Raw genomic sequence first — 27,011 nt, 5'->3', positions numbered from 1 at the left:
TTGAACAGTAGGTACGGGAAACAAACTGCACCTGCCATACAGGGGTATTTTGCCCGAAGCTGTTTAGTAAAAATGTCACAGCCACCCTTCTCCGTGGCACCATTTTGCTGTGTGCTCTTGTCCAGCAGTCTTCTTCCTGATGGACTGGCAGTGTAAAAAGTTCAACTTGACTTCCTTCCATTAATTTGCGGAGTGAGAGCACTCGAGCAGTTTCCATGGAAGGGGGGGGTGCGGGTACATGATTTATCATAGTCCACGTGAACATGGGATTCAACCCTGATTCCAGACCCGCAGTCCAGAAATCGTGAGGCACCAGTGCTACCTGCTAAGCCGCTGTGCTGTATCTGAAAGTTAGTGAAACTATTATATGGAACAACTTGAAAAATGGATCTTTAGTCGCTGGTTTCACTGAACCAGTCTGACTCAGGTTTTGAATTTAGCTGCAAATTGTAGGACTGAAAAAAAAACTGCAGAGAGAAGCAGTATTTCAGGGTAGAACAGAGCTCCAAAAGGACCTGCAAACCTTTAAGGTTCCAGTCGGGCCCAATATATCCGAGTACCTGTAACCTGCGTGGTGTCCTGCTGCCCCACAACACACCCCGGTAGATAATGAGGTCATTAACATCAAGAGGAAAATCTTGTTCCTTAGCCAGTTTTTTTTATTTAAAATGAAATCATTATACAAAATACTTATAAATACTTATTTTAAAGAAAATAACTGGCCTTCATATTCAAATGTATATCCACCATTGTCACATTATAATTACAGTGTGACAATGGTCCATAATAAGAAGGTGAGGAAGGCCAAGGATGTTCTTTTTTTATATACTCCCCCATGTGAATTTATTTTTCTTCATAATCCTTATTTATTTTTGTTTTGCAAGTGCTTCATTTATCAGCCTTAAATGTTTGTTTAAAGCATCATAAAATTCGAGCCCTTAAAATTTGCGCACATCATTTTTTCATAAATCTCTACAACTTGTTACATTTTTTACTAGGAAATTAAAAATTTTATTGCAAATAAAGTGGCGCTATCAGATGTGTTCTGCTAAATATAAAAGAAGTGCTCCTCATATCGATCTTCTGAGAGTTTTCCTCTAGTTTTACTACAGAGGTCATAATGCAGTATTATTGTCCCGGAGTCCTCTTTCGCCTCTTCCACTTCCACTTTTAAAAATACCGACTGTGAGATATGTGATGCTTTACTAAGATTTGAAAGACATATCATTCATAATTCATCCACCTTTCATAATAGAATATTTACTACCAGGTCAAAAATAGAGCACATTTACAAGGGTGGAAAAACCGCAGTTCAGATGTGTGCAGAAAGGAAAGGATCTTTAAAATATAGTTATTTCATAAAACTTGTGCTAATATCTCTGTGTTTTGTGTGCTTTGCTGGGATATGTGCTGTTTGGGTGTATTTGTGTCTCTGGAGTGACTTTGTGTGTGTGTGTGTGTGCGTGTGCGTGCGCGCCATCTACTACAGACCTTGAGCATATCCTTTGGATACGAGAAGGACCGCAAACAAGCGCTTTTATCATAGGCATGGTCATGTTGGCACACGGGACTGAAGGTCCTCCTCAAGTGCAGATGTTCCACGTGATCCTGCGAAGCCGTGTTGAGGGAGATGGTTCAGAGGCTGAAGGAGCATCCGAGGGTTGACAGCACGGGTGTCTCTCCAACACCAGGAGCTGCATGTGACCCACTTTCCCATTCCCCCCTTACTGTAACCCCCATTGGCTGCTTATTAGCATCAGGGCTCATTTACCATAGGTACTTTGGTATGAAAAGAATGAAACACAAAATCCTCACTTTTACTATTTCTTCATTGATTTAAAAACTGTTTATATGACCGTATAATATATTAAGATCATCCTGGCCGTCCAGAGTACAGCCTTGAGACAGAACCCTTTAACCCTACGTCTTGGTCTATGTCTTTTTAATGTATCTCTGGATTATCCGGACAATACATTTATTACGTAATAATTTCTACAATGAATGTAATTGTATAGCTGAAAAATTGTCAAGTTGTTATTCTCAAGTTTTCAAAAGTTTATTTTTATAAGTCATAGAAAGAGTTGGACTATAACATTGGCACTCCGACCGGCAAATGACTACTGGGAAGGACTCTTAAGTTATACAATAACCTTGAAAATGTCTCCTTTAAATGCACTAGAACCTTCTCTCTTACTTCCTCGTGAGTTTTTTGAGCCTCAGCATTCATCAGTGTGTACTTTGTGCCGGAAACGGAGAGCTTGATACCTGTTACATGTACGGTAGGCAGCTGCGCATCATACAGGTGCAGTTTTTCCTGTTAATGCGGTATGTTGTTTACTGGCTGCGGTGTACAAAGCACACAGATGCTGTGCCCCTTCCCAGCAACTAAACTGATCGTCATGTGGACTTCCTACTTCCTTTTTTGTGAAAATCTCAACCGATCACAAGATAGATCATGGTAAACCTAGCCTCCAGATAAAATTGCAGACACAATAGTAATTTCTAAATAAAATGTATTTTTATAACATCAGTTGCCTTACAGCAGATTGATACAGACGCAATGTTATTTAGCCCAGTACCACTATTTTTACCAGCACACATTACAGAGTAGTTATATATGGAATTGACAGATGTGGGATGCAAGTTTATGGACCAGTTAGGAGGTCAGGAGAGAAGGGAAATGAAAGAGATGGGTTTGAGACCTTTCTTGAACAAGGGATTCAGCAGCTCTGAGGGACAGAGGGAACTCATTCCACCACATTGAATCCAAAACCGAGAAACGGCAGACTTTTGGTTTATTGCTTGTGTAGCAAAATGAAAACGCAGGAAGTCACTGTTCAGAAGAACAAGGAAAACAGGGAGTGCCCTGTTGCAGAGTGTCACAGCAGGTGAATGAAGTAATGGGTTGTGTGAAGCAAGGGGTCAGGCAGGGAGCTCGTAGTTAGATGTGTGGGGACTGGTGTTTAAGTCGAAGGCCGGAGCACGGTATAACTTCCCACGCCGTCCACCAGTGGGGTCCGGGCATTGCGCACGGTGTTGGCAGGGCCTCGCTTGTGCGGGCAAATGTGAAGGGATGTGACTGTGTGGAGAGCAGTGCTAGCAAATCCCTGCATCACTGGAGATGACTCTGTGTGCCGGAGATGGGTCCTGGGATTGAAGTTGTGTTTTCTTCTCCCTGCTTTTCGGTCTGATGTGTCTCTCGCTCTCTCTCTGCCCTCATTTGCTTCGTCCCTTGTACAGGTTACACGTCGGGGGACCTAGCACCACGGCCCTCCCCGCAGTCACAAACCAACGCATCAAAAGCGTCGCTCTCTTTGTGAGGGAGGCATGGAGACCAGGAATTGGGGACAGGCTCTTTGCACACACTCGATGCTTCTGCTTTTTAAAAACAGCACTGGCTTCATCCCGAATACCGGAATTGCCCTCTTCGGAGAGGCATTTCCCAGATATTACTTATTTATTATTTTAACTGACACCTTTCTGCAAAGTGACTTTGTGTAAAGCTACTTAAACTGCTTTACACATTAGAACAGCTGAGTAATTTTTACTGTGCCAGTTCAGGGTAAGTACCTTGATCAAGGCTACTACAGCAGGATGTGGTGTTCAAAAGTGTGCCCTTTAAATCCAGAGGGAGCAGCTGTAACCAGTATGCCACCTGCTGCCTGGAGGCAGACAGAGAGGAAAGTGAGGAGAAGCAGAAAAAGAAGCAAAATAATGCGGGAAATGTAGGAGAAAGTAAGTAAATTACACACAATACTTGGTCTCATACAATATATTAAGTTAAAATACTGACTAATGTCAGGGAAATATAAAAAATAGAAAGGGTGGTGGTGGTGCAGTGGGTTGGACCAGATCCTGCTCTCCGGTGGGTCTGGGGTTCGATTCCTGCTTGGGGTGCCTTGCGGTGGACTGGCATCCCGTCCTGGTTGTGTTCCCTTGCTCTGTGTTGCCGGGTTAGGCTCTGGCTCCTCGCGACCCCGTATGAGACAAGCAGATTCAGATGATCTGTCTGTGTGTGTGTGTGTGTGTGTGTGTGTATGAAAGGGAGGGAATAAACCTGAGAATTCAAAAGTGCACATAATTAGGAGTGCGATGGGAATGAATAAAAACACAATGGAACACAAGAGAAACATGGCAGCAATTAATAACCTATTCAACAAAAGGCCTAAATGTGTTCCTCTTGCTTATACCCAAACTCAATTATATAGTGTATAAACCAGCAAGTTTAGGGATTTAACAGCTGCATTCCGGGATTTACTACATTTGTGGGGCTTATGTTTATGAAACCATAAATATCATAAACATAATAAACTTCATTAGACATTTAACATCTCCCATCCCTATGTCAGGTGGCTGGGAAAAACACGAGATAATCAAATGAATGTAAATTCGGAGTCAGTTACGGCCGTATAATAGGCCATGATAGAAAACACCAATTAAATTTACAGCGACCTTAATTCCTCGTTGTCTGAAGCTCTTTATCCGGAGTCTCTTTGGTCTGGAGTCACCCTGAAAGTTTGCTGATCCATGTAAATCTGTGAGCTGAAGCTCCTGCTTCTGCCTTTGACTAAAAAGTGTAATGACTGCCTTTTTATTGACATTGCTGGCACTATAAACCATGCAGTGCTCTTACCAGACAGGATTTAGTCCCTTTCGGCATATACGGTAGGTGGCCAAACGGGGTAATCTTCCCCTCGTATGGAAATCTCAGTTGTATGGGGCTGGCAAAAAACATGGTAAATACCGCGTTGGGCAAACGCCTTAGAGACTGCGCCGTAAAGTACAGAAATTGTGTTTGTTCACTGCAGCTGTTCGGATGTCGGAGAAATGCGGAAACGGAAGCGGTGCACTTTTCAGGATGAGAACCAGCCAACGGAGCCACCGAGGGCGGCAGCTTGTCCTGCAGACGTCTATCTTTAATGCAGTGATTTTCACACATACCCTCAAGATTTACCTGACTTTCCAGTTAGAATCAAATATCGAATCTTTGTCCCCACCTCTCTTTGTCTCACAACAAGGTGCACAGCAGGATTGTCCAAAAGCTGCGAAGATTTCCAGCATCTGTGGATGTCCTGGGTCAGCAGCTTCACTTTTTCATTGAGTGTAAATGGTTACAAGTGGCGCGGGGGCGCGGTGGTGGGTTGGACCAGGTTGGACCAGGTGTTGAACCAGGTTGGACCAGGTCCTGCTCTCCGGTGGGTCTGGGGTTCGAGTCCTGCTTGGGGTGCCTTGCAATAGACTGGCGTCCCATCCTGGGTGTGTCCCCTCCCCCTCCAGCCTTACGCCCTGAGTTGCTGGGTTAGGCTTCGGCTCCCCGCGACCCCGTATGGGACAAGCGGGTCAGAAAGTGTGTGCGTGTGTGTGTGGTTACGAGTGCAGAAACATGGGCGACCGATGACACTTGACGTGCCCCACACTTACCATGGTTAGAGTGCGGTAAAAGGCCTGTGATGTTGCTGGAATGACGGCGATGATGTTTTGTTAATTGCCGCAACTGTTTGTTTTGCTGCCCTTAAGTGGATACTGTGTACACTGCATTCTTTTCTCCAGTTTGCAATTAAAACTTTAAATTATGCACATTCGTTTAGAGCATATTCCAAGATAAAATGGCATGCATTAAACACTTCCTCGCAGTCAAAAAAAACGCCCGGCAGGAAGTTGCCAGAAGCTGTCTGACATTTACTTAATAAGAGAGTTTTGAAGGCAATGTGCAGCACCGTAACCGCATTGTTTCATTGTTTGTTGCACACTGCTCATTAAACAGGACAGAGAAGGGAGTCTGTTTCCCTGCTCCTAAGACGGGCGATGAGGTCTGTGCACTCCGAGTTCACACTTTCGTTCTCTGTCTCACACACACACACAGACACACACACAGACACACTCACACTTGTGAACAGTGCAAATTCAACCTCATGCTGAATTTCATTTACACACACACACACACTTTCTGAACCGCTAGTCCCATACAGGGTCGCAGGGAACCGGAGCCTAACCCGGCAACTCAGGGTGTAAGGCTGGAGGGGGAGGGGACACACCCAGGATGGGACGCCAGTCCTTTGCAAGGCACCCCAAGCAGGACTCGAACCCCAGACCCATCGGAGAGCAGGACCCAGTCCAACCCACTGCACCACCACACCCCCAATTTCGTTTACTCTTACCGAAATTGTTTTAAGCGTCTTATGCTCACTGGGCATAGTGGTTAGTCCTTCCATCGAACACTTGAAGGACCCAGGCTTGAATCCCACCTCCCATCCTTGATTAAGATACTTTTCCTAAGTTGATACAGTAAGAATTACCCTGCTATATAAATGGGTAAATCGGTGTGGCTTGCTTTGGAGAAAAGTGTGATACAAATGAATAAATATACCAGTAACTGTTGTCCTGAAGCTCATATGGCACAGAAGCTCAGCAGGTAATTTCATGGCCTTGACTTAGAATTGAATTGAGGCCTGCCTGTGTCAGTAGGGTTATTTTTGTGGATCTTTGCCCTACTCTACCCAGGACAGGATGTGGCTCCCAGAGCTCCTACCTGCATGAGGAGATGCTGAAAGTGACCGATTATTGTGATCAGCATCAGTCTTGTAGCTGCTATTTGATTATTAATGGTTGAAACATGCATAGCATATATGGTTATGTTCTGAGACAGCTAACTATGGGAGTGTAATTATTCAGCGCAAAAATGAATGGGTGGTGTGGTGGCACAGCAGCACAACGAGTAGCTCTGCTGTCTTACAGTGCCTGGGTGGTGTGGGAGAATGTGGGTTTGATCCCCACTTGGTCTTTGGGGAGTTTGCATGTTCTCCCTGTGTCTGTGTGGGTTTTCTCTGGGTGCCCTGGTTTCCTCCCACAGTCCAAAGATGTGCCAGTCAGATTCCCCCACAGTGTGTGAGTGACAGAGAGTGTGTTCCACTGATGTATGGATGAGTGACCCATTGTAAGCAGTGTATCTAGCAGTGTAAGTCACCATGGTGAATAAGGTGTGTGGGCTCATAACACTACATAGAGTTCATTGGAAGTTGCTTTGGAGAAAAGCATCTGCTAAGTAAATGAATGATAATGACCAGCAAATGCATATGCTGTACATCATTCAGGTGGGATAGTGGCTAGAAATTTTGCCCTGAAATGGAATAACCTGGGTCCTGATGCTGTGGTGCTCTTCTTCATAAGTCGGGGATCCTTATTGCTTTGTGTCTAAATGGTGTGTTACCCTGTGGTGTGCAGCAGTAATGTATGCCGAATCTGGGGAAAAATGAGTGATAGCGGAACTCGGTGAGGTGGCAGCGGTTGGCAGAATATTCGAGAAAGAACCAAGAAATGATGAAGTTGTTCCTTTACAACTGTATTTACATTAGATTTGCTTACCATTTATTTATTTATCTCACACTTTTCTACAAAGCAGCTTAGTGTAACTTGCACTGATTTACCTGTTTTCTGTATGTGGGTAAGTGTTTCTCTATTGGTTCAGGGTAGGTACCTTGATGAAGGATACTACAGCCCTGTTCATGATTTTATGACGTCAGCTGAGGTTTCATGTGGTTCTTTCGTGAACTGAGCAGTCTTCAGCAATATGTTGGTGACATCTGCTCTATAGATAACTGTCACAAGCGCAGGTGCGCCGACGAGATGATCGTAAACAGGTTACAGTTTCAGTAGCATTTACGAAACTGTTTAGTATGAAATCTATCAATGATTAAAATCAGCAAAATATTTGCAATACTGGAAACACAATGTGATGTAATTTTGCGAGCCAGCTGATCATTGTGTGCAATATTGCTGTAATTATCCAAATTGTCAGTTTGTCTAGCTGTGTAAAAAAAAGCAGAATGTGGGCCAGAACTCATGTAATTGGACAGAGGCCAGTGTGTCAGGCATGATTTTCCCAGCCTCGACCTCCCTGAGCAGCATGTTGTCTGCAGACCCACACACAGTGCTGCTTGAAAGTATGTGAACCCCTTGTGTCTCGTAGTTTTACCATAAAAATCATCATTTTATCACTTTTTCTCATGTGACATAATAGGTGTGTAATTACTAATTTCACGTATTGCCTTAGAGGAAATCACGTATGTAGTAAATACATGGAAGTAGTGCAGGGACTGAAAAAAGTGAACCCCAAGTTGCACTGGAGAAACCAAACTGGTAAGTAGAATCAGGTGTGTAAATCAAAACCATTTATTCACTTGATAAGTTTAAAAGAAAGATTTGAAAGTTAATTTTATAAGAATAATGATCATCCCTATAGGGTTCATGTACTTTCAGGCAGCACTGTATTAACAGGAGTGACTGTAACACATTCCAGTTTCATATCCATTATCATACATAGTAGAGCCGGAGAGTAAAGGACCTCTGTCAACTGGTGATCGTTCCCTGCCGATCCATGAACCTCGTTTGAACTGAGCAGCATTCGGAAGCCTGGGGGTCGGCCTTCATTACCCACCGCTGTGAGCCTTATTCCTTCTACCTGCCAAGATGTTTCCGTCCTTCCTCCTTCCACTGATGTCCAGCTGCCGCATATATCACCTCCAAGGCTGAGGGCAAGGAAGCCGTAGCATGTTTCTTGCACCCCAGTGCTGCTCCGTCTCCAACCATCTGACCGTCCCTCGCAGATGGGGCCTGGCATCCAAACGGACATCACGCGTGCGGTGGAATAAAGTTCAGCCGTTGGCTGCTGGACGCCTCCTGCCTTCAAGAAGTCACAAACCGCCTCTTTTTTGTAACACATTTCAGGCCAGAACTCCTGTTAGTGCAGTGAATTTACTCTTCTACATTTACATGACCCTGTTTATGAGCATGGCAATGGTACACCATGGAGCTTATAACTACTATAACTGCTCTGCTCACAACCCTTGTTTGTTTTTAAGTGATCTTTAACATCGGCTGAACTGTAAGTCACAACAGAGAAAAAGCATTTACTGGATGAAAAGTCGTTACATTAAAATATGCATGCGGCGGTGTTATTTACACTGAATGCATTTGGGTTTTTCTCCCAGGTTGACAGCAGGTTTACAGCCACAGGCGTGCTGAATGAAGCATGAAATTCACCATTTGCTTTAAAAAGTTCCTCCATCTTTTCATTGCAGGAGTTTTAAAAAAAAAAAAAAAAAAAAAACCCAGGACATTAGTTAAAGCTCTGTTCTGGTTATTGGGTTGGAAACACACACACACATTTTCTGAACCGCTTGTCCCATACGGGGTCGCGGGGAGCCGGAGCTTACCCGGCAACACAGGGCGTAAGGCCAGAGGGGGAGGGGACACACCCAGGACGGGACGCCAGTCCGTCGCAAGGCACCTCAAGCGGGACTCAAACCCCAGACCCACCGGAGAGCAGGACCCGGTCCACCCCACTGCACCACCGCACCACCGCACCCCCCTATGGGTTGGAAACAAATGACACAAATGAACCAGGGATTATGGAGAAAAAAAGTGAAACCCGCATTTTTTCTGCCTGAGCTACACGTTAAAACTGACAGAATGTCTGAACTCAGACCTTGGTGTTTATGTCCAGAACTGGAGATGTTTTACCCTGATCCAAGTGGTAGAAGAAGCCGTTAATTTACACAACTCTGTCAAGCCGTGGAAAATAATTATATAATGATGGTCTGTTTGGGAGAACAGCTTTTTCATGTCAGTACGCAGAGAATTAAGTGTTTCCGGGCCTTTTATTCCCAAATCACGAATTAGACTATTTTCTTAAGTAGCATAAAATAATTGAACATTTTTGTTTACAGGCATTGGCAAATTTACTAAACATGTAATTCAACGCATCTTTCGTGCCAGTTGATTGCAGACATGCTGCCGACCATGAGTCTACACAAGTCTTCAGTTTTACGTTAAATGTGATCTTTCTTGTATCTTTAATTTTTTTTCAAACAATTTTATATTTTATGTTTTTTAGTTGTTCTTGGGGGGGGTGTGGTGGTACGATGGTGCAGCGGGTTTAGCCGGGTCTCGCTCTCTGGTGGGTCTGGGGTTCGAGTCCTGCTTGGGGTGCCTCGTGATGGACTGACATCCCGTCCGGGGTGTATCCCCTCCCCCTCCAGCCTTACGCCCCGTGTTGCCGGGTTAGACTCCGGTTCACCGCGACCCCGCTCGGGACAAGCGGTTTCAGCCGGTGTGTGTAATTGCCCTTCATTTTTCCTGAAACATTTAAGAAGAGCTGTTTGCCTATTCCTCCGTGTGGCAGGCACCCCGTCGGAAAGCATGAACCGCATGAGTCCTGCTGTGGGCCGAAATCACATAATTGTGTTACAATTTATGCGCAAACATCACTGCAGACATTCTTATTTCAAAAGTCTCAGTACTACATGTGGAGCAGTTTGCTTTCATTCATTTTTTCCAACTGTTGTTAATTTATTGATAGGCTCAAAGCTGATAACCTGTTCCAGGTCCAGTCCCCAGGAGAGAGCTTGCTGGTGAATTCTGAAGTAAATTAAATTAAACCTGCGTGAATAAACATTGCATTCAATAAAGAAGTGCTCTGAGTAAAGTTGTTGACTTTGTTATAAAATAATAATCCTAAAGCATTCTGGCAATAAATACACATACTGTTGTTCAAATATTTCGGTCATTTGTTTGTGATGCACTGCTATTCACAACGTGAACAAAGCACCAAGTCAAGCCATAGTTACATATTAAAATTTATGAATTTTTGTTTTGTTTTCAGTGAAATGCACAGCCTGGGTCTTAAAAACAGAATCATTTATTTATTTATTTATTCATTCGTTTATTGATTCATTTTTTTTTAAGTGTTAATCACAAGTGATTATGCATGCTTATAATGTTTATAGATACACTGAGATATGTTAAATATTTGAGGTTCCTTTTCCCTTGCCGGTTTTCTATAGTTTTATGGCCCTGTAAATATTTGTCGTGTGTAATTGTGCCGCTTGTGCCCCAGGTAATGGGATTCCTGCTCTTGTGTTTCCATCAGGATGAGTTTGAGATATATGCGGCAGGCAAACAAAGGTGCACTTCTTCTAATGATCTGCGTTATTGGCCTGTGGGAGAGGTCTGCAGCAGCAGAAGACCACAGAGGTGAGCCATGAAACCGCTTACTTTTCGCTCTATTAATTGGGTTACTGACCTTTGGCAGACTTTGCTCCTTTGCGCTGCAGTGCTGGAACTTGCAAATGTTAACCTAAACTCGGTACAGGCTGTTAAAAACCTACTCCCGCTCCCCCCCGGTGTGAATTAATACTATGGTAATAAAGCATAATAAGCAACTTATTTTTTGGCTTTGTCAGTAGTGTTATGCACAATTTCATATTAATGCTGTAATATATTATGAAAGAGGGGTGCGGTGGCGCAGCGGCGCAGCGGGCTTGACCTCTGCCTGCTTTCTGGTGGGTCCGGGGTTCGAGTCCTGCTCGGGGTGCCTTGTGATGGACTGGCGTCCCGTCCGGGGTGTGTCCCCTCCCCCTTCAGCCTTGCGCCCTGTGTTGCCGGGTTAGGCTCTGGTCCGCCGCGACCCTGCTCAGGACAAGCGGCTGCGGTCAGTCAATATCTATTGTGAAATTAAGGTGAAGTACCTTGTCGAAAGGTATTGAGTGAAATGAGGGAATTGATCAAGGTTCTGAATACATTTACAAGGCACTGTCCATGTGAATATTGAAAATGAAGGCTGAAAAATGTACTGGTCGTGGGAGAAGGTTTGGTGGTCAACATTCCGGTAGCTTCTAGCAGCCGGTGTCCATGCATCCCTCAGCGAGTCCTTTCTCGGATCAGTTTATCTGTCAGCTGCATAAATTCGGAGCTTCAAAACGCTTTCCTGCCTTTGCTGCCACTCCAGCAAGCGCGGTACATTGTGTCAACGAGTGACAACAGTTTCAAACAATACAGTGTTTACTGTGAACCTTAAATATGCTAAAAAAATTTGATTGCGCTTATTGGTGTTGCTATTTAGAGAAGCAGCTTAACAAAACAAATTGACATGCTTTTCAGTGCAAAAATAGCTGATTTACAAAAGTAATTCAAAGCAGCTCTTTGCGTTAACTGCCAAAATACACAATATTCTTGTCTTTCAACATCATATCCTTACTTTTGTGCGAAATTGTGACAGATTATCTAAAATGCCACTTATATATCAGGCATAAAATCGAAATTATCTTATTTAATCGCGTCTACTTTTTTCTGTAAAAATTACTTAGGACACACCAAGAAAGACAATAATTATATATAAATAATAAAACACATATAATTTAGTAATAATTCAGATGAAATATGTGTTACCTAATAATGTTGCTTTCACAAACTGTCCCAGGAGGGCGATTTTTAGCCAAATTTTTCTGTACACCATAGAGATTTTATTTTTTATTACAATATGCAGTGCGTTATAATAGAAAATGCTGTAACTGAAATGTTTATATGGCTTATCCTCACAGAATCCCTGATGAAGTAAAAGCGCCTTAACTAAATAACCAGGGTTAAGTAGGAACTAGAGCAGTTATAGAAGCCTCCCGACGAATGGCTGTCGGCTTTAGGTTTTACGGGCTCCGAATCTTAGCCAGTCTGGCGGCCGCGAGGTTTTTCGGTTGCGGATGTGTGTGATGACGGTGCGGCGTGTGTCATTTCAGAGTCACACGCGGAGCCCTAACTCTACCGCTGACCTTCCCCTCCCAGCCCTGTCCTCTGGCAGGCGACTAACACACGAGGAATGACCTTCATCCTCCTGTGGCACAAACCTCAGCCAAGAAGAGACGGTGACTTACAATGTCAATTAAGCTGCTCGAAATCATAGAGCGGGGACATTTTTGCAGAGGGGAAAAGCTCTTTCATTTCTGTCACGTGCGAAGAGGCCGAGCGAGGGTCTGTTTCTGTCCCCCGCGGCTCCTGGGCGCTCAGGCAGACCGTCCCAGGCCATTGTTTGGATTGGGCGTGACAAGACGGCGGTTGCGGTTGTCACACTGTAAGCGAGAACTCGGGCACCTGTGTGGCCGTCACCTGTCAGCGCCGTCAATCAAGGCGGCTAACAAGGCTACAGATGAGGTGGCAGGTTGAGTCGGGCTGTCCGCAAACTGAGCGCTCTGTAAAGCTCTTAAAATCATTTCTTTACTTTCTGCAGCAGCTCATATAAACATAAGCAAACAGCCAAATAGCACTGCAGCGTGAAGCTGCGTTCCGCACGGCACCGGCTAAATATATAATACGCGGTATTTGCATAGACTGGGAAAGAAAGGGAAAAGAAATTTTCAGAGTTTTGTGCCAAATGCAAATCGACAATGTAGTTAAAGTAAATATACAAGATATAAAATTTGATTCAAAGAGCCTTTCTGTGCTTTCAGAGAAGCTTCAACCATCCAGACTGACATTCTACCCAGTTGCGGTCCATTGCAGGCAGGGTTCTACTATAACACTGGGGTTGGACCCAGGACCAGCTGAAATCTGCTCGACTGATATTGATATGGGAGCCTGAACTATGAGCACGTTTAAGAGCATTTTTCAAAGTGTGGTACGGTATAGCCATATGTGACAGCGTATGCCAAATGTAACGTGTTCAGAGCCTCTATAAAACTGGATAAACAGCCTAAAATCTGCTTTACTGTTCAGTGACTGACTGCCAAAAAAGTTTAAAATGTACAGTACTGTGCAGAAGTCTTAGGTGCTTAGATGTTTCACAAAAATATTTGTTTTAGACGGTTATTTAATGTCTTCTGCCTTAGTGTCAATGGGAAAGAGCATATTTTAGATTTCCAAGCGTTCCTTTTGCAAAAAGTTACAGTATTACAGCAAGGGCTTTGTGTGTCGTTAAAGAAAACAAGTACACGCACACACACACACACACACACACACACACACACACTGTCTGAGACCACTTGTCCCAAGTGGGGTCACGGCGAACCAGAGCCTAACCCGGCAACACAGAGCAAAAGACTGGAGGGGGAGGGGACACACCCAGGACGGGACGCCCGTCCATCGCAAGGCACCCCAGGCAGAATTCGAACTCCAGACCCGATAGAGAGCAGGACCCGGCCAAACCTGCTGCGCCAAGTGGTTGTTGGCGATGGATGGTTACTAAGCTTTGTAGGAAGTGTATTAATTAAGAGCACTATTCTTTAATCATTCTCACTTTCCAGCTTTTTTCCCCAAGCGACTAAAACTTTTGCACAGTACTGTACGTATAGAGACACAGAAATATATTTGTTTTGATGTACCCCCATGCGGGCCGTGCTCTTTCTTTCAAAGGGTGCTGTGACCTGAAGCCTAAGCTTTGGAATGCTAACTCGGCTTCTGAAACAAACACACAATATAACACACCCGAGTTAAAGAGGCCGCGACTGAAGCCTTTATAGAGTGTGCATAAATAAATAAATAAAAGTGCGCAATTTCACAAAAGGACAAAGAGATGCTCTGGGTGCATTTTAATGAGACGCACTTGTCTGTAGTGGTTTGTTGCGAGAGGAGCACTTCCAAGGCAGGTATCACCACTTGCTAATGAGCCGCTCGCCGCTCGAGCGGAAGCCCCCGTCCCAGATGGACGCCGCTCGCAAATGTCACCTTCAATTAAAAGACAACGAAGTGGTTCGCTCTCTGAATGATCCAGACAAGGCGGTTCGAGCTGGAAATTGCTGGGTAATTGGCTAAGACACCAGGGCCAAGCGATGACTCCTGCGCTGCCCACGAAGGCCTTGCGGGATCCGCGTTCACGTGTGTTGCGGCCTTCCCGCCTCCGCAGCGCACCCCGTGCGGACCGGGACCTGCGAGGTCGTCGCTGTTCACCGCTGCTGCAACAAGAACAAGATCGAGGAGCGCTCTCAGACCGTCAAGTGCTCCTGCTTCCCTGGACAAGTGGCCGGGACGACCCGCGCGGCGCCCTCCTGCGTCGATGGTACCGCCCCTCCAACACCTCCGGGCTCCCCATATGACGATAACATAAAACCCTGCTGATGCCTGCGCACGTTGACTAAAGAGACACAAGACTCTATTCGTTTACATTTACATTCATTTACATTTATTCACTTAGCAGATGCTTTTCTCCAAAGCGACTTCCAATGAACTCTATGTAGTGTTACCAGCCCACACACCTTACTCACCGCGGTGACTTACACTGCTAGATACACTACTTACAAGGGGTCACTCATCCATACATCAGTGGAACACACTCTCTGTCACTCACACACTATGGGTGAACCTGGACAGCATGCCTTTGGACTGTGGGAGGAAACCAGAGCACCCAAAGACTTACACTGCTAGATACACTACTTACAATGGGTCACTCATCCATACATCAGTGGAACACACTCTTGCTCTCTGTCACTCACACACTATGGGGGAACCTGAACAGCATGTCTTTGGACTATTCTTCTACAGTAGAAGATGGGGTGTTGTCTGTTCTCTCTGTACATTGTATTTTGCGACTTTTTCCTGATTCATTTGATCTGTTTCTATATCTATTTCTCTGTTTTATTTGGGTTCATTATCTGTGCACCTTCATGACGGATGTGTGTGTTTAATTAAGGTCTGCTCCACTGATGAGTACACCGAAACAGCTGTTTACATCACAGCAGGCAAACGTGACTTCTTTAATTTCATTTAGATAATTTTCCACAAATGCAATATAGTGCCATTGATGAATTATTTTCCATCCTGGAAATTGCAGTGTAATTGCAATGCAGTGCACCGTGCTCCTACCCTAGAGCCATGAAATTATGTGTGACCATTATAATAAGCATAACTGACCTGATGTGCTCTACTGTACCCGGTCAATCCTGCTGCAGTCTCTCCTTCTATGATAAGGCGACTCCAGACTCACAGGGCTTCCGAAATGCAGGACATGGCAAAACTTAGTCCTGATTCTGAGCAGATTTCACCTTCAGCAAAATGTACAGTTCTTACTTATTCATATAATACTGCGATGCAGCTGAGGAGCTCAGACAGTCTGAAAGGCGTGTTGAAGATGCCGAGCAAATGCGAGGCAATGGCACGCATTTAAGAGCTCAGGGTTTGAATGTGAAATGGCTCAAAGAATTTAATTTCATAAAGACAAATAAAAACATGAATTAAAAAAAAAAAAAAAAATTGGTGGTTATGGTGACGTCATCCTGATCAGGGAACAACTACATAATGAAATGAACAGACTGAGCGATGAGCACGGCAGAGAGAATGTAAGCAGGCGTTTCCATGTGTGTGATCTGCTGTCTCTGCGTGTCCCCAGCCTCCATTGTGCAGCAGAAGTGGTGGTGTCAGATGGAGCCCTGCCTGGATGGAGAGGAGTGTAAGGTTCTCCCCGACCTCAAAGGCTGGAGCTGTGCCACGGGCAACAAGATTAAGACCACTAAGGTAGGTCCCGAACTGTCCTGAGCAGCCCGCTGCCTGGTTGCCGGGAATGCTGGGAACGATTGGACACAGAGCTTATGTAGAAAGGGCGGTATTTCTTACAGAGGAGCAGTTAGAGCATGTAGTAAAAAGAAAACTGTAATATAATGCAGAACAGGTTTATGATTAAAACGCATAAAGAGCAAAGCTTTATTAATGTTAAAAATATCTGAATGGCTGTAGATGGGGCAGCAGGTAGTGCAGTGGTTAGTGACCCTGCCTTCTACCCAAAGAATACTGCTTCAAGTCACACGTACTGCGATAGTTGGCTCGATCAAGGTACGTACCTTGAGGTGGTGCAATAAAAGTTGCCCTGCTGTATAAATGGGTAACTCGGCGTAAGCTGCCTTTGCAAAGCCCGTCAGTTGATGAGCGTTACCTAAATATTTCTGAAAATAAGGTTTAGGAATGTATTTAGCTAGTTCAGTTAATTTTAGTGGCTTTACCACATTAGCACTTCACCATTCACAGTTAAATGCATTCTTTCAATAAGTAGGTGTGATGGACTTTTGGCGGCTTGTGTTCCACCTGTAAACCCAGCAGTGAATATTGCGTCGCCGACAGGGGCTCTTTGCGGTGACCTCGTCTGACTGCACGCTGCTCTAATAAACCCATTCACTGCATTGTTTATCACACTAATATGAATTTAAGTTCTGTTCTGCTTTATAGATGGAACAAGTGTTGCTGTCCTCGTTAGGCTAATTGTTACTCTGCAAGGCTGGTTTTCCCAAAGGCTAGATATACATATTCATAAGCACAAAGATGCCATGCGCTAAGGCAGATGCCGCTGTACGACATTGTGCCGTATACACGCCATACATACTGGATTTTGTATTCTTCCCTCTCTCGGTGTGAAATAGAGGTTTTTCTCCTTTATTAATATAAAATTCCGTTAAGGTTTCCTCAGATAGAGATCAGCTTTGGTAACCTTGACATAACAAAGTTCTAATTTTTCCGCCTCGCATATCGTATTTGTTGCACTTAATTACCCGTAATGATGTTCAGAATTTTAACACATCTTCAGCTATATATTCTGCCCAAGACCCTCTGGATTTTTCATGGCATTTTATTGCATAAAGTTCATTAAATTAATAGTTCAATTTAATGATCAATTTTTTTGCCCACTGTTTTGGTTTGTTTGTTTGCTTTGTTTATCTTGGCTCATACTTTTTTAATTCATAAATATAATGTTTGCACAGATTGAGTGAAATAGCAAAAAGCATTTCTGACCCCTGCAGTTATTTGTGGAGTTTCGGTATCATAAAATTAGCATTGGGAGCCTTGTTGGCTGTTGGCAGTCATCTCTCTACTGATATGATTTCAGTGAAATTGTCTTTTGCTGTGTAGCTTTATGAGCAAACCAGTTTTCAGCAAATTCCATAGAGTATCACCTGCTTGTTCGTTTCCAGTCACAGGAAACAAAGTGCAATTAATTCACTTTAGTGTTTGTAAATGTAATTAACGCATCTTTCAGAATGTAACCACATTGTAAATAGCCTCTGCAGACACGAGGTCAAGGTCCACCGCAACTGTAGCATGCTTAAAAAATTCATAACTATCAGATGTTTTGACGAATGCATTAAAGAAGCACACAGCCAACGTTGGTTAAACCTCCAGCCTACATGCTTACATTGTTACATGAACACCTGTGTGACACGTCTTTGTGAGTATGGTGGATTTTTCAAGACAAAGACAATCAAACCAAACGAGGAATGTGCAAGATTTTTAGCCTGACAGTTATTCCTTTTTGAGGTGATATACAGTGCCTTGCAAAAAGTATTAGACAGCTGACCAGTTCTCTCATTTTACTTAATGAAAAGTAGAACACTGATATTCCTTCATGTTGGTTGGTCGATGCTTGTGGACTGCAGTTTTCAAAACGTGCCACAGATTCTCAGTGGGGCTGTGATCAGGACTTTGAAATCATGACTATACGACATTCACTTTTTTGTTTGCTTTATTCCAGTATTTCTTTGGCCTTGTGCCTTGGGGTAATTCTCCTGCTGAAAGGTGAACTTTTTTATCAGATTGAAGCAGTTCCCATACACTGTTTCCCTGTATTTTGCTCCATCCATTCTTCTGTTTTAGCAAGGTAACCAGTTCCTGCTGATCAAACGCAACCCCGCAGCATGATGCTGTCACCACCATACTTGCAACCACCACACTAAGGATGATGTTTCTTGCACAATGTGTAAAACTGGTGCATATTTACCTCAAAAGACTTACTGCTATCACAGCAAAAAATGGCTCTACCTAGTAATGATCTGTGAGGCATAAATACTTGTACAAACAGCATGCTTCAGTTTTTATTTTTCCTCAAAATAATTTAACATAAAATAATGTCACAAAAAAATTGAAGTTACAATATTTTGAAATTAAGTATTACAGAGAAGTTGAAACATAGCATCTGTGATTCAGTAAAATGAGATAATTTTTCAAGAGTCTGATTCTTATTGCAAGGTACTTCATATAGTCTGTTTATATTCCAGACTAAATCCTGTTTTTGGTGTCCAGTTTTGTCATAAATTTTGCATTGTTAATTTAGCTTACTTAACATGTTAAAAGCCACACAGTCATATTTCATTACATGAGAAGTTGTTTGGGAAGTCACTATTGAAATCAGTAACACCATCTGACTATGATGATGGCCTTTCCATTGTTATTTTACTGGAGTTGCTTAATTAACAAAATTTAACAAGAGGATTTATTGATTTTCAAGTGTAATCTTGTTCTCCTGTAATGTACCGAATAAGCTGTATTTAATGCTTTAGATGTTAGCCTATGACAAGCACATTTTTAACTATCGATTTTAACTCTTCTTTAAAGAGCATAAAGTCGAACTGGACATTATTAGTTAGGATGTCTTGGAAGATGAATGCAGAAAATTAACTCTAGGATTTTACATCTTATTGCAGGTAGAGTGATGCAGCAGCTGAAGTCTCGCTGGAGTTCTGCCATCACTGTTTTCTTGGCAAACTGCAGATGGGTCATTTCTGATCGGCACAATTCCTTGGGTTTACTGTAAATACATAGTAGCTGTTACAACAATGACTGTGATGTCTCTCGATGACAAAAAAGAAATTTAGCTGTGCAGAAACAAGAAGAGTGGCTGAAGAAAGTGTTAATGGGGAATCAGAAAAAGGATATTCGTCAGCTCCCCTTATTATCATTATTATCATTATTCACAATTTTCCCCCTTGCAGAATACTGCAGTTTTAGCTGTTTTGAATGATAGGATGTCTTTTATAACAAAATTATATGCATCTAAGTCATATTCCCACTTAAAGTCTAACAGTGTCACCAATGGTGAATCACGAATTCAGCGACTTTCACATAACAAAGTCCTTGCTTTTGTTTTGATTCCTCTCTCCAGAAACCCATAGTCTGTGTAAATGAGATCAATTTAGAAACAAATGACAACCCAGCTATCTTCTAAAATATGCTTTTATTGTGTGAAGATGAAAGAATAACATATGAATGTCTTACTGGTCTTAGTTTTAAAAACTGTTGCAAGAGAAATTAATGAGATGCAATTCGTTTAATTAGCTTTGAATTTTATCTCTGATGCATTTTTACTTGTGCTGTGATCATGTCATTATACACTGGCTCCTCATGTTACGAACATTTGACTTATGAATTTTTTCAGATACAAACATATTTTCCAGATTTTATTTATTTTAAATTGCATTTCCTTAAATTGCTGTTTTTCTTTATTTTGTGTTTCCACATTCAGCTCTTATTTACTAGTAAAATGCATACAGACAGTGAAGGGATGTGTGACCGCCTTTGTTCAACCGGCTTTCAGAATATTTACAACTTGTATCTGTTGTACCTGGCTGTTGCTAATCAGTAAGAAGATGACAAATGCTGTACATGTTAATGGATTTGTCAACAACTGGCATTAAGTAGGCATTTGTAGAGTTTGCAGAAATTACATAGTTTTAAATAATTTTAAACTAGTTTGGATTTAAATGTAAATCAAAGTTAATAAAAATGTTAAAAGTCCAAGTTTCAGTTGTGTATTATACATTTATTTGAGACATGTACAGGACCTAACTCACAAATAAGGTGAGGACTGTTTATATTATTAACCTTTTGAAAGTGTACGTGATGAAGTGGAAAGTGACAGAACCCAACAAACTTTGCAGACATTTATCTGATGAATTGGTCAACTGTTTTTTTAAATATTAAAAATTTTGAATCAGTTTTAATGTTTCAATATAAATAATAAAATGCATCTTGCTTCGGGGGCTGCGGTGGCGCAGCAGGCTTGGCTGGGTCCCCATTCTGTGACGGGTCTGGGGTTCGACTCCTGCTTGGGGTGTTCTGCGACACCTTGTGACGGACTGGTGTCCTGTCCTGGGTGTGTCCTCTCCCCCACCAGCCTTGCTCCCTGTGTTGCCGGGTTAGGCTCCGACTCACCGTGACCCTGCTTGGGACAAGTGGTTTCAAACAACGGGCCTGTGTCTTGCATTTTTTAATTATAGCTTTGTCAAGGGGCATGTGAATTTTTAAGCTTTTATTAAATGTGAATTAGAGGAAGATGGATTTGCAAACAGATCAAGTTATGAGGGGACTTACAGTCCCAATTGTGTTTGTAAGTTGAGGAACCAGTGTATAATAAACTACAATTGTGTCTTTAAAGTTGTATAGTAACAGAATTCCTGTAGTTTCTACCAAAATTCGGTTGTGGCAACTGGCAGAGTTGTAGATGGTAGACCTGGGCACTTCATCAATTCTACACATACAGCAAGAAGACTGGAAACACCTTCGAGTCTGAGTGCCCCTCTTAGTCTTCGTATTTAATTTTACGTCATATTGCATTTTACCAAAGCTGTGCTGCTGCTGCATTAAGGCTGATCCAAGAGATACCCAACTCAGTGCTTTGAAATACAGTGAAGTATAAAAAAACCTTTCCTATTAGATGTTAATCCATAATATGACCTGTGGCATGATTAATATGTATACTTGCATATGTATTTAAGAAACAAGACAATAAAATGTATGGATACTATAAACTTTTATAAAATACAAGTTTGCCATTCAAATGAGTATCTCTTCTAAGCATTCAGCTGAAGATTAAATGCTCCATGTTACACTAATTTCTTACGGAGAAAATTTGTGGCATCGTGAAAATGAAAGGCTCATTATAAACTCTGTCAGCTAAACTGCTTCATAATCACTTTAGTTGATACGTCGAAATCGCTTGTCATTCATAAAAAGAAAAATTAACTGGAAAACAGTCTTATATATCTTGACTTTAGGTATGTTCACTGCATTAATCAGTCTAGAGTTTATCATAATCTACAAATGTACAGTGTATAGGTGGCCCTGCTGTACTGCTTCTTATTTGTGGCCGTGTTTCGCTGTGGACTGTAAGTGTCTATAGGAGTTACTTTAGAATATAATTCTGCCTCCACTGCCCATCCCCACCTTGCCCTTCTGTCTACTCTAATAAATGGCCTATTGGCAAATGAAGTCACCCTTCCTATGACATTGACAATCTCAACCAATCATGACACTTTATTAAGGTGAATATAATACCACAGCTGTAACCACAGATTAAATACTGTTATTATTAATTGATTTTTCTGACAGTTTTCTCCAAAACAACTTACAGTGTTAAGCTACTTATGTTTATTTTACCACTTGTACAGCCAGGCCATTTTTGCTGTATCACTTCAGGGTTAAGTACCTTGATTAAGGGTAACACGGCAGGAGGTGGGTTACACATCTCCTCTAGCAGCACAGTGTCCATGTGCTTTACAGAGTGAAACACGGGCAGTGATATTGCAAACTGTATGTTTCTTTTCTATCATAAACATTTGTCAAAGTATTCCAGCGTCTCCGTCTAGGGTGCCTCCTGGGTAGATGTTGGACCTCTGTGACTCTGCACTTTACAAGCAGTTATTGTGATTATTAGGTATTAATGAATGAAAATATAACACTAAAAGACAACAGAGAAATATTTTGTTCTAAATATTACAAAATATGATGGTCTTTTCATCATGGATAAAAATACTGTGGTGTTTTATCCAAGTGTGTTTTCATCAGAAATATTGTTTATTTGAGCCCCTAACAAAGGCAATTGGTCTAATAGGGGCCTAATTTGACGGAACAATTGAACCCCGTTATGTGAGCAATGCGTGAGATGTCTAAGCTTGTGGATTCTTGTCACCAGAACGTGGTAAATGTGGCCAAGACAAATAAGCAGGATGAGCACACGGTGTATGCACTTGTGTGAGAAATGTCAATCTCCCACTGTCCCCTTGAATAAATGAGCTCTAAAAACAATCTGGGGAGCTGCAGTGAACAGTTCTTTGAAGCACAGCAGCATTATGTGAATAAGCTATTCTTTTTTTACCGGTGCTATTACAGGACACATCAAAGAAGTCCCATCTTTTCCATATGCTCAATAGGAGCGTAACCAAATGTAGTTTCATAATTAAATGCGGCGCCTTGGGAGTGCAGCTCGCAGCTTCTCTAGGAGTTTCATTAAAGGCGCCATGTAAACCAGTGGCAATCTTATCACTTCCTCCCGAGCTCGATTTATTGAAGCGTTTTACATAACAAAAGAGCCGCACAGCTTACATTTAGGGCAAAAAACGCGCAATATGGGAGAGAAAAATCTTATCGTGTTACTTCTTTCCGAAACGTGTTATCAGGCAGGAGGACACTGTAGATTTATGCAGATTGTGGGGAGTATTTTAGTGAGACTCACTTTTTATGAGTTGGGTTTTATGAGCAACTTTTATAAACAACTGCTTACTTGTGTCTCTGGGTGTCTTATCTCCCAGGCCAGATTTGGTGAGTTAAAATGAAATCCTGGGTGGAAAGTAGGGGAGTCTACTTCCCCTCCTCTCATATCCAGGTCAGCATGGTGTTTATACAGTAAAACTGTGTGTTGCAGGTTCGAATCCCACATCCTACTACGCTACCCTTCATGAAGCTACCTTTCACGAATTCATACAGTACAAATTACGCTGCTATATAGATGGGTAAATCAGTGTAAGTCGCTCAACACTAAGTTGCTTTGGAGAAAAATGTCAGATTCATGGACAAATGTAGGTAGTGAGGAGTTCAGTGGAAATTAAGTAGCTAAATATTATTCCTTTTGATTTCCACAGCAGTGCTATGAATCTTATTTTGTAATTTTGTGATGCCCAGTTTGATATCAACGGTCAAACTAATGATTTCATTAAGTGTTCACTAAAATCAAAAATAAGTCAAAAAAGCATTATATTTTGTTTGTATATCTTCTCCTCTGGATGTTTCCGCTGAGCATATTCCTACCTAAAAATTTAATTTGGATTGTTAGTAATTTGATCGTACTATGCTGTGAACCTCTGGAGTAAAAAACAGAAATACCAAAACAACTCAGAAATGGCTGCTATTATTACAGCCCCGTTGAGAGCAAACACATTTTATTATTCTTTTCATAATTTTGAGGGATTTTAACTTTCGAAGCGCAGTGTGATCTTTTCCATGCACCTTTGCTGAAACAGCTCTCTTTTTCACACGAGTGACAATGTGTAACATGGTAATCACAAGAAATGCTATACCTTGGCACCTCGACACTCTTCCTGCGCAGTGTGCCAGATACCTTGAGCCCAAAGATGAGCACAAGAAGTCTTTTCTTTTCTTTTCTTTTCTTTTCTTTTCTTTTCTCAGAGGAACCTCTGACGTGCAATATGTATGGTTTCTACTACAGTATCAGTTCAATATGGTTTGCCTGCTGGGATGTTTATTTATTCATTGCTTTTATTAATAAGAATGTTTACAATCAAACAGGAGTTATGTCAATTGTGATCATAATCCTTGTATTACGCAAAATATAAAATGACAAACTGACAAGCGGGGTTCCTGTCATGGGGTAGTGTCAAAATAAAGGGAAGGCCTATTCTGCAAATAATTTAAAGCTGTAAGGTTCTTTAAAATTTAATAAATTAAATTAAATTTGAACCTGGGCAACACGTGGCACAGCAAGTAGTGGTGCTGTTTTGCAGTGTCTGGGTGGTGCAAGAGAACGTGGGTTTGATCCCCGCTCAGTGTGTGTGGAGTTTGCACGTTCTCTCTGTGTGGGTTTCCTCTGGGTGCTCTGGTTTCCGCCCACAGTCCAAAGACTTGCTGTTCAGGTTCATCCATAGTGTGTGAGTGACAGAGAGAGTGTGTTCTGCTGATGTACGGATGAGTGACCCAGTGTAAGTAGTGTATCTAGCAGTGTAAGTCACCTTGGTGAATAAGGTGTGTGGGCTGATAACACTACATAGTATCCATTGGAAGTTGCTTTAGAGAAAAGCATCTGCTAAGAGGATAAATTTGAATTTCCTTATTTTCCATCATTAATAAATATATTGATGCTTGTACTTCCAATGTAGAAACTTAGCGAAGACCCTGGAAATGTTTCACATGTCTCTCTAATATTAATATCCACAGTCCCACAGATTTTCAGACCTCTTTGCATGAGGAGGGATGGAGAGCCTGATCTGTGTGTTAACTACAACAGAAAGATGATTGAGCTCAAAAAGCACGAGCACCTCAATTCAAGCAGATGTTTGACACAGAGTCTGAAACACGAGGCAACTGGTGGAATTTGTGAGAAAAAAAGGAAATGAAGCACAATAGAGCAACAAGGATACAGATTAATAACCAGAAATACACTTAAACTCTTCAGTTTCCTTTCTTTAAAGACTACTACAACCTGTTCAGAGATTATTACTGTGTGTGGTAACAATACAAAAAGGAATCTTATATGGTAATATGACAGGGAAATTGTTTTAATAATTTGAATTATAATTATTTCCAGTCAACGTTTATTTATACCACTTTGATGTACAAGTTCACCATGTAAAACCTTGAGCTTTGAAACCACTACAGCAGACTTGCATTCAGAATTAATAAAATTACACCAAAAGCATGTCAAATTATACATATTAGCGGGGAAAAAACTTAATTCCTGCAATGTATTACCAATTACTTTTTAAAGATATGAAAGTTTTATTACATTTACTTTTACATGTATTAATTTAGCGGTGGCGCAGTGGGTTGGACCACAGTCTTGCTCTCCGGTGGGTCTGGGGTTCGAGTCCCGTTTGGGGTGCCTTGTGATGGACTGGCGTCCCGTCCTGGGTGTGGGTGGGCCTTGTGCCCTGTGTTGCCGGGTAGGCTCTGTGACCCCGTATGGGACAAGCGGTTCTGAAAGTGTGTGTGTGTGTGTGTGTGTGTGTGTATTAATTTAGCAGACGCTTTTGTCCAAAGCAACGTACATCTCATCAAAAGTACAATTTATGCATTACATTGAGAGAAGGACACATAGCTGCAGACATGTGATTCAAGTAAACCTAGTTTGTTACCTACGACTTGCCGCACCAAGGTTCATCATTCAAGTAGGTGCATAAGACACAGGACAGACAAATCCCGATACTCTCCCACCAATTTTTTTTTTTTTTTAATATTATAAGATAGACAAATGAACAAGTACAATGCCAGAGTAGTGGCTGAATAAAGGTTGTATCTGGGGATGCTTATGGAATTACAATGCATGGACAGCTACACTGTAAATGAGCTGGAGAGATCTTGGGCGAAGTGGATCTGGAAAAGGTAAGTTTTCAGACCCTTCTTGAATGTAGACAGTTTCCGCAGTTCTGAATGAGAGGGGGAGGTCGTTCCACCACAACGAAGCCAGAACTGAGAACCTCCGCGCTTTACATAGCTTTATAGAGCTATAGGTTCCAAAAGTGGAATACCTGCCAGTGCTCTGCAACTGTGATGAAGAGGAACGGATCGTGAAAATGTTTTGCGTTCATATTTTCACCCCTCATTTCAAAGGTCTGAGTTCCATGGGATCCTGCATTTAAGAACCAGAAATCTCTAGTGATAAATCCAGAATTTATAATAATGATAATAATAATAACAAACAAAACAAACAGCGAAAGAAACACAGGACAGAATTAAATAAAGCGGGGAAGCATGGGGAAGCAGACTGCTTTGACAGCCATCATATTTTTATGAAAGCGCTATAAAACTAAATATGTTTCCAAACATCTATTTCATAAGTGCTGTTCACTTTTTATACCCTTTATTTTCACTTACAGTTTACTGAAAATAGAAAAACTTGTACGTTTTCAAATGTTTTTCTGATGGTTTGTTCAGTTTGCGAGAACTAAAGTAAACGTTTTTCAGCTTACATTCGGTGAGTATATAAGCGAACATCCAGAAATGACCCTTGTGTCCCTGGCAGGGTCCAGAAACATGGTAAAACAAGAGTTTAAATCACACATCAGCCCTGTGTGGGACGGATTATTTTGTGTGATTATTTCATCATTAGACGTGTCTTTGTCTGTCAGGACAAAGCTTCGGCCGACCGGCTCTGACCCCACATGAAAGCGGGAGCGGCGAAGCCCCTGCGAGTTCAGCTTGAGTTCCTGGCGCCCGCACTGGGAACTAACAAGGGCAGCCCAGCTCCGGAGCTTTCATTAGGAGCTCTCGAACCCGCGGGGTACGGGCCCACGAGCAGCGCGCTGACACCTTAATCTCCGCAACTCCTAGAGCCTCCGTGTTGCTTCTTTTGTTCTTAAGCCTGGTGCTCTCATTATGTGGCTCTCGATGGGCCCTCACGTCCTCAGCGTGACGAGCGCTCAGCGGGGCGAGACCGCGGGCCCGGCCGCCCAGCTGCGCCTACAAATTGGTCGGTTACAGGTGCG

General features: G+C 42.3%; 1 protein-coding gene across 1 annotated transcript in view; it reads left to right on the top strand.

Annotated features, from left to right (window-relative positions):
- LOC108942556 (chemokine-like protein TAFA-2) overlaps positions 1-17,235 on the top strand; it is a 34,187-nt gene extending 16,952 nt beyond the window's left edge. The window contains exons 2-5 of the mRNA XM_018765975.2: positions 10,928-11,031; positions 14,669-14,821; positions 16,148-16,272; positions 17,206-17,235. Of these exons, the coding sequence (XP_018621491.1) occupies positions 10,929-11,031; positions 14,669-14,821; positions 16,148-16,272; positions 17,206-17,235 (411 nt within the window). The 5' untranslated portion in view covers position 10,928. The remainder of the gene's footprint in view (positions 1-10,927; positions 11,032-14,668; positions 14,822-16,147; positions 16,273-17,205) is intronic.
- The last annotated feature ends 9,776 nt before the right edge of the window (positions 17,236-27,011 follow it).

This window comes from Scleropages formosus, chromosome 5 (genome assembly GCF_900964775.1).
Source record: "Scleropages formosus chromosome 5, fSclFor1.1, whole genome shotgun sequence".
Classification (NCBI taxonomy): domain Eukaryota; kingdom Metazoa; phylum Chordata; class Actinopteri; order Osteoglossiformes; family Osteoglossidae; genus Scleropages; species Scleropages formosus.
This window is presented reverse-complemented; position numbering and strand designations above follow the sequence as displayed.